General features: G+C 43.5%; 1 protein-coding gene across 1 annotated transcript in view; it reads left to right on the forward strand.

The window, feature by feature from the left end:
* The window catches only part of nfatc3a (nuclear factor of activated T cells 3a), a 58,996-nt gene extending 50,986 nt beyond the window's left edge, over window positions 1-8,010 (forward strand). Inside the window, exon 10 of the mRNA XM_053420017.1 lies at window positions 5,101-8,010. Coding sequence (XP_053275992.1) covers window positions 5,101-5,177 — 77 coding nt within the window. The 3' untranslated portion in view covers window positions 5,178-8,010. The remainder of the gene's footprint in view (window positions 1-5,100) is intronic.
* Window positions 8,011-8,565: the final 555 nt, after the last annotated feature.

Consider the following 8,565-nt stretch of genomic DNA (forward strand, 5'->3'; position numbering starts at 1 on the left):
AGTGACTGAAAACCATCTTAGATTTATTTAACATGTACTTTGACGTTTTAGTTTGGTCCAGATCCTATTCACTAACATGGAGGAGGCAAGGTTTAGCCTGCAGCCAGACACCAGGTGGCGATCGAGATGCTCTGGCTCCACGTTTGGGAGCAGTCATGTCGTCCATCTTTACAAGCAGTCTATGGTTTTGTTATCATCTGCTTCACTCTCTCTGCTGATAAGCATTCAGAAAGTAAATCATTATAGTGGGCTTTGACGATCTCCCCAGGCAGCCATTTGGCTCAACTGCTTTCCCCTATAAAGCCTGGTGCTGTGGTCATCAGCTCAGTGGAGCCTCTCCTCTCAGTTCTCAAAGTTGTGAGTCTTGTGAATCACTTTAGATCTGATGAGAAGGGAAATCCACAGATGATTCACAGAAATGAGGGACTCTGAGAAACTGACCTTTTAACGAGCCTCTCGTCTCCGGTGTGCTCGGTGCCCTCTCCCACTCATTCAACCACTGCACACGTCCAATTTAAATTAAGCAGAAGAGGGTCACAGAGCAGTGTGAATCAGAAACGGCTGAACTGAGCAGACCTGGAGGATTTCAATTCGGAATCCATCAAATGACAATCTATTTCCAATGTGTGCGATTGATCGCCCGGTGGATTTTGACTTCAGTTTTGCTCTGGTACTTTGTGAAGACGTATGCGTGTCATTACAGGGCGCTGAGAATGGAAACTGTGCGCTTTGATATTTCCTCAAGCAGGCTAACCAAGTCTTGCCTCTTTCTGTTCCCTTTGCACAAATGTTTTCCATTGTGGCATGTTGTCTTCATTTACTGGACCCGAGAATCACCCCATCTCTCATTTATTTGCCTAAGCTGCTCTGCCAGAGTCATCTTGTTTTTGTATTTTTAATTCCTGGTTCAGGGAACTTTTTCAGTCTGTCATAGAGGGTTATGATAATTACCAGTTTTCCATTTCGACAGTTGATGTGTTTATCGTACTGGATGTCCATCTGCCCACTTCGCTTCTGCTTTGCATTATGGAAATCCTTTCAATGTACCTCTATGGGCACGCACTTTAGAAATGACTTTACTCAATCACAACCTCGCTCTCAGTAGCATCAAGTGACCAACATAACGAGAAAAAGATTAACTAACCAAAAACCTAGTTCAGAGATTCAAGCTTCCGCCTTCCTTCTTTGCACTGGAAGGCAGATATTCATCTGTATTCATTAAGCCGCTCAGAAGGTGCGGGGAAAGTACGTGGGAAGTTAATCTCAAATCAGAACATCACCTATCGCAAAATCAAATCCAAATTTTGGTGCACGAGCTGTCGAGTATCTGAAGTCATCACCTATAAACCAATTTTACATCAGTTTACAATCAGCTTTAAATAGTAGCTTCTAATGTGAAGTGGTCAAATGTTACACTTCTGTGACTCTCTGTATATCCTTGTGTCTCACTAACACCACAGTTCAGCCAACACAGATGTTGTTATGATTAACGTGTGTACATTTGCAATGATTTATATTCCTGTCCCACCTGATCCCGTTGATTTGCTCTGCGTTACCGTGCAGATATTGGAAAAAGGAGTCATGGCTCCAAACACGTGAATGCAACAGTTTTTTTCCACTCTGACTTTGAAGCGCATGAACACAACGTAGTCACAACTACTTCACAACCTGTGCAAATGGAGCCTCTGAGGAGCACGTGATCACAGTTAGAATGTCAGATTATTTGTAGAGGTGTAGACCCGAGGACGAGGACACTTCTATAAAAGAATGTGTCTGCATGGTGAAAACCTGCCGAACATCTTCAATCAAAGCTTAAGCTCACAGGAGGAAGAAGAATAGAATAGAATAGAATGCCTTTATTGTCATTGCACAGCTGTACACTGATATTTAGACAACATACAGGCAGATAAAACAAACTAAACGTAACACCATTTAGAGGAGAGCAAAGCCGCTGCATCCCAGGCGCCTCCATCTTGATCATATGAAATAGAAGCTGATAGTAGTAGTAGTATTAGTAGTCACAGTCGGCTGACTTCAGATGTGTATTTGGACTAGGGAGCCCCCCCGCCCAGTCATTAGCAGAGGATCTCCCCTTGGTTGCAGTCATTCAGAGACTCACTCAGTTCAGCAAGCAGCACTGAATCATCGGCTCTCTGCTGCACCTTCATCACTGGTACCAGTAAATCTGAGAAAACGCTACCGGCATACGAAACCCGTCACAGGCCGTCGACTCAAACCTCCCTCTCACCTCCGGATCATTGATGTGTGAAGATGAAATTGAATAACGGTATCTGAAGTGTAGATTATCTGTTTCTCACTGACACGGGAAAATGACTCTCCCATTTACTGAAAGAAAAAGTCAAACAACTGAACCTTTTCTATGGGGTTACACTTTTCTGGAGTTTGTTTTGGTCTTTCATTTTCAGCTTTTCCTTCTCATTCACAATCCCCCCCCCCCCCCCCCACACACTCAATTTTCAAGTTGTTTGACCACCAGTCAGAGAGAAAAGAAGAAAAAGAATATCAGACTTAAACGTTTCAAGGTTCCGTCTCCTCCTTTGTATACGTACGATGTTTTTCAAACGGCCAATCAAAGCATTAACACGACTGTGACAGAGGGACTGAAGCTTCAGAATGATTTCTGACAGATCGAGTGGGGAAACCTTTTATTAAATGAGAAAACCGAGTGATTCACATGAGAGGAGTTAGTTTCAGGTTGCACTTGATCGAATCATGGGGTTTTCAGGTCGTTTCATGCTAATTACCCTGAGGCGCGTCTCCTCTGAGCTGCATCATCAGTCCATAGGTTAATGTTTGCCTCTGCAAAAATCAAATCAGTACAGCGGAAAGTGATGTTGTGTTTTTTTTTTTGCAGACGCCCACTTCGTCGGTCACACTGCGTTTGCTCCTATTCCTGTAGTGTTTACAGCAGATTAACTCCCATGATTCAACTGTGCTGCAGAGGCTTTACCAGAAGATTTCACCAGTGCAGCAGGGTTTTCTATTTTAACTCTGTTACGAGTGAATTATAGATATTTCTCGGACTCTCAGGGAAATCTGACCAATTCAACGTAGGCTTTTCTCATTTCAGTGCTTTGCTGACACAGTGATCCTCTAACAGTTGTGAGACGATGTTCATTTTAGCGCAGTTGAACACGTTCTTTCAAAAGGCCCTTTTAAAGGTCTGTTACTCGTCCATCGCAATTTCATTTCACCAATGAAATCGCTTGACAAAGCACTAAACTGTCCGACTTGTAGCTCAGGCTTCTACATGCAGAGGTAAATATGTTTGCTTTGATAGTCACAGTGTCACCTCATGAGTGTGTGGTGGTGCTGACTGTGTGTGTGTGAACATGGTTGACATGGGAAAGGAAGAGCCTCCCACGCTAACAGGATGATGTGAGTGATGGTGGCCAGACACAGACACAGAAGCAAGCAGCACAAAACACACATAAAAAAAGAAACAGAACTTGCACCAACACATCAGAATGAAAACTGCTGTTCCTGTGACAGAGACGGTGGAAATCACTGATGTGTTTGATTGAAAAATTTGATTAATGTACTTAAAACATGTAGAGATGGATGCAGTTTGAGAAAGAGTTGAAGAAACAGTGCAACAGGATCATTTAAATGTATCAAATAACCGTAGTATAATATTTGGATGTTTTACTCAACTTATGATGGTCATATTTTTCTTTAATAGATTTGTTAAATAGACGTATAGTTATGAATTCAAGTCACTGTGTGTGTCATACAATTTGAATCTGGTTTCTTTTTCTACTGAAACGTCTTTGCACGACTGACTCACCTTTTTCAGAAAAGAGACTTACAGTAAAACACGTGTTTAACTACGACCTGGGAAACGTGTATCTTATGGCAGAGTTGCATGAATCCACATCGACGTGTAGGTGGTGGAGAGAGAGGAGCTCTGTTGTGACTGTCGTGTACAGACAGGTCTGCAGGCTCGGTGTCAAACTGGTCTAAAGGTCTCTGCCGCACGCTCCCTCCTTCCCAAACCAGTTTGCCCAGAATGCATCGTGCGCTCTGACCCGTCGTCACCGTGCCGTTTAAAACAGATCAGAGAAAGTTCCTCATAGAACGAGAGCTTCGCATAATTCACCATCTTACAATAGGAAAAACATTCACATCTTATTTTTCCATGAAATCCAAATGTTTTCTCCGTCATTTCGTTCCTCACCACGTCAAAGTGAGTGAAGTTGATTGGCTCGGCTGCTCCGGTTTCTTTTACCTGGGACTCCTGTGTCCCCAGTGTGAGAAGTGAATGGAGGCTGCAGATATAAAACACTGATTGAAAAACAGAGAGAATCTAAAAGTTGTGTGATATTTGTTTGAAATCAGGCGCGTGGTGAGTCGGTGGAGTGATGGACCCGGCTGTGCCTCTCTGGCCTCAGCAGCATGTTGTTTTTTTCACAACGGATTGTTTTTTTTAACCATGCCCGCCAACCCCATGAACAGGCCTGAGGAAATGTACTGAGGCACCAATGCAGCTCTAATGAGGTAGAGGACAGCCCCCGCTGGTCGGAGTGTGTTCACAGGAGTCGGGGGGGGGGGGGGCGCTGCTAACGCTTGTTGGACTCAAACGAAGGTCTGAACTGCACATTCAGTGAATAGTGTAGTTGCTCTCATTTGTTATGTCAGGAGTTATTAGAGCTCACGTCAGAGCTGTGACTTTGATGCCTTTGGGTTTGACACTCGGAGTTTTTCCACTTTGAGCTCTTGTGTAATGAACTCGGTGTGGAGCAACACTGCCCTCTGCTGGATCAAAACGTAATAGTGAAGATGTATTTGCACAGAACAATTCACCGACAAGAGTCACAATGTGCTGTTCAGGGCCAACAAGGTTCAAACAGCGCGCACACACACACACACACACACACACACACACACACACTAAAAAGACGGGGGGCTGATCGATATGTGAACAATGTGAGAGTTTTAAACCTCTTATGTGAACATAACTCCTTCTGGGAGTAACATGGGACCATCTGCTCGACCTAGTGAGAAGTCCATCAGTGACATTTTGGATTTCTCTCCAATGTTTTAATCTTTTGTGTCATTGTGTGTTTTTTTTCTCTACAGTAAATGAAATCATCGGCAGAGACATGTCCCAGTCCCCCAGCGCTCATGGTCCTCCATCAGCACACAACCAGTCATAGCTCAGCCCCTCTCCCTGAGAACCCCCCCCCCCCCCCTTACTCCAACACTTCTATAAGCCGAGGTCCTGATCTTGTGATCGACGGGACAGGATAGGGGGAGGAGCCGAGGCTGTGCTGGGTGACTCTGTCTAAAGCCTCCTGGGCCCTGTGAGCTCCACCAGCCGGACAGGAAGAGCCTGTCTCATCTGATACTGAACAGTTTGTCCTTTTTAAAGAACCAGAGAAATCTCACAACCTGGATCAAGAAGAAGATGAACAGGAGAAAACAGCCACATCGATTTTTAAACTGAGGGTGAAACGGTTGGAGAATAACGAGGAGCAGCTCCTCTGTCAGTCCTCAGGTGTCAAGATGGCGCCGACCCTCCCTCGTCATCGGGGGTGCGCCTGATCCTGCAAAGCACTGCCGTCCCCTCGACCAATCAGCTCCATGTCAGGAGTCAAGTTCCTGCAGCGGAGACATCAGAGCGTCTCGCTGCCACTCTCACCAGCATCGACCATCGAGCACGACGTCACCGCTGCCACTCGGACGTTTCTTCAGGTTTTTTTACAAACAGCCGTGTACGGAGCACAACATGAGGGGATCCCACTTGGAGACTTTAGACCTGGAAACTTTATATTCGACGTGAAATTTGATCATTGAAATTTCTAATCAAACCAAACTGTCAGATTCAGAAAAAAAACTCCACTCTTCTTTTCTCCTTTTTGAAATTATAAAACGATGAATGCCCTGGCAGAGAGAAACCAGCTCCCCTGGTGCTGGTTTTGGGATCTGCAACATTCCACAACTTTTAGCAACCTTTGCAACCGTGTAGATATCTGTACATGACCCCCCCCCCCCCCCCCCCCCGTCTCTTCTCTACGTCCTCCCTCTCCTCCTGATCCTCATCGTCACGTTGAACAAATGCCTTATTAACATTTTTAGCAGCTTTGAATGGTAGCAAAAGCTTTTTTCTGTTCGTTGTTTTGCACAGCTGGCTTTGAGTTTGACTTTGAGATTACTCCATATACAGATGGTACGACGATATTCACGAATCCCGACGAGGGGATTCAGGACGGAGTGAACACTCCTGTTTTTCGTTGAAAGATATTTTGAAGATGCCCGTTTGATCCATGTTACAGAGAAGTGTTTTTCTTTTCATCCACAGAGACGGACCATCTTGGCCTCTGACATTTCTATTTTATGCAATAACCCCCCCCCCGACATCTCCTAGGGACCTCGTGTGCCTTCTATTAAATAACAGGCACCAGAGCTGTGACCGGACGACAGCTGAGGTGACAAACTGTAGGATGGGTAAAGTTTTGAAAGTATTTTATACATAGTTATGCCTATATATTGCATTTAAGTGTTGAATCTGCCCTTTTTTCGACTCCCTTTTCTGTAATGAACAAGGTACAAATCCCAAAAGTCCAGAGAGCAACATCTGGATGTGAGGGGGTCTTCTACATCCCCCCCCCCCGGTTTCAAACAAACAATATTTGCTGTTGATAATCATAGTCTCGTCCGGAACAGTTCTTTACACATATGCAGTGCCTGTGTGGCAGCAATAACACAATGTTGATTTGGTTTTTAAAAGGTATTTTCATACACCTGATGAGTGTGAGCGGACGGGTTCTGATTAGTTTTCCATTGGCTTCTTTATTCTTTTGTTTTTTTTTGCCTTAAGCTTGACAATGACGCTCCTGCCTGCGAGAGCCGAGGAGCGTCGCACACGACAGTTTGAAGTCCTTTTCCAGGTGAAAATGATTCTGCTATGCATTAAACGTTCTGCCTGATGCCTTTAAAATAAAAAAACACGACAAAAAAAGACCTTGATGCCTCTAGAAGTGTAGACAACTGTTGACCCGTTTTAGATGCTGGGTTGATTCTGTTGTTAGCGTCCTGCATTCGTCCAATCAGCTTCGTCGAGGACACAGCGCGAGCATCTTTAAAAGGGTTCGGCTATGTGTGTGTGTTTGTGTGTGTGTGTTTGTGTGTGGATGGTCGGTGTTTCTACCAAATATGCTGTACAGAAGACAGGGATTTAAAGAGTCCTATTTTAACAACAGAAGCACACGTGTGTATTTAATCTATGCAAACTATAAGAAGCAAATGTGAAATATGAGAAATGAGATTAGACTATTTGTAAAATCACGTAAAAAAAAGAGAAATAAAACAGATAGTGAGAGCATCACGTCACTATGTAAACTGTTAGGAGGCCTTAACTCTGGTGTCTGTGTATGCTGTTGAGTTGATTCTGCCCCCCCCCCCCCCTCCCCCAAGACATAAGTGAATAATAATCTAATTCAAATTGGGGGGGATTTTGAGCGGGAGCAGGATGAGTTGGAGAAGGGAGATGGCGTCTTCTTTTCTTCTTGCATACAAAGCAGGTTGTGCAGCTTCAACGACTTGAGTCAACAAAAAATACAAATGAAAAACCAGCATGGACAGTCACTGTCCGGCTGCGTCCTCCTCTGTCCCAACCAAAGACCGAACAATATGTTCCCACTTTACACGATGGCATAGCAACAGAGACTGTACTACTCTATTTTTGATACTTTCAAATGGATGTCATTCCTAAAAGGTTGAGGTCTGAGTGTTTAGTGTATATATGCATTCTATATATACACCAGACACTCACACATACATATAAGAAATTGTTTTGTAAAATAAAAGGGAAATACAGGTTTAGCTGATGTTTACCGAGCCTTGTATTGTCATTTCTTGTATATTTTGTATGTTAATTTTTTTTTTGTAATTTTTAAGACTGCAGTGCTTTTTGAAATTATTCAAAGGGAAACCTTGCATCATAATGTAGGCTCTAAAGTAGTGTATATCAATAAAACTGAAAACTCAGCCTTGGCTTTGTGTCTTCTTTGGGATTCATCTTTGGCACAAAACTCTGCTCACACTTCATTTTTCATTCTTCCAAAATGTTGGTGGGACAACTACATACCAACATAACTACAGTAATGTCGTGGAAACCCACGCTGCTCAAAGTTTTATACTTCCGTCTATAAAGGCCAATGCCAATATCCAAGTAAGTCAAGTAAATAACTGTTATTTCCAGCAATTGGGTTATGTTTTCATCTGGGTGTGTTTTTGATGTACGCAACACTATGGATAAAACACTTTTAAAAGAAATCGTGTGGAGGGGTGGGACAGGAGCCAAGGAAGAACCCTTTTAATTTCGCACCAGATCCAGATCAGGAACAGTGCCAGTTTGTTTTTTTCTCTCTTTCTTTCTTGCATCTTGATGAAAAAACATCAGGCCTGTTGAGATTTGATGCCGATACAAACAAATACCTGCATCTAGGGAATTTAAATGTGGTTTCATTAGGGGACAACTGGGCCTTTGTGGTATGTACTTTGAGTGCAATTTGACTAGCGATTTAAAAGAGTCAGATTTGG

This window comes from Pleuronectes platessa, chromosome 1 (assembly GCF_947347685.1).
Source record: "Pleuronectes platessa chromosome 1, fPlePla1.1, whole genome shotgun sequence".
Classification (NCBI taxonomy): Eukaryota; Metazoa; Chordata; class Actinopteri; order Pleuronectiformes; family Pleuronectidae; genus Pleuronectes; species Pleuronectes platessa.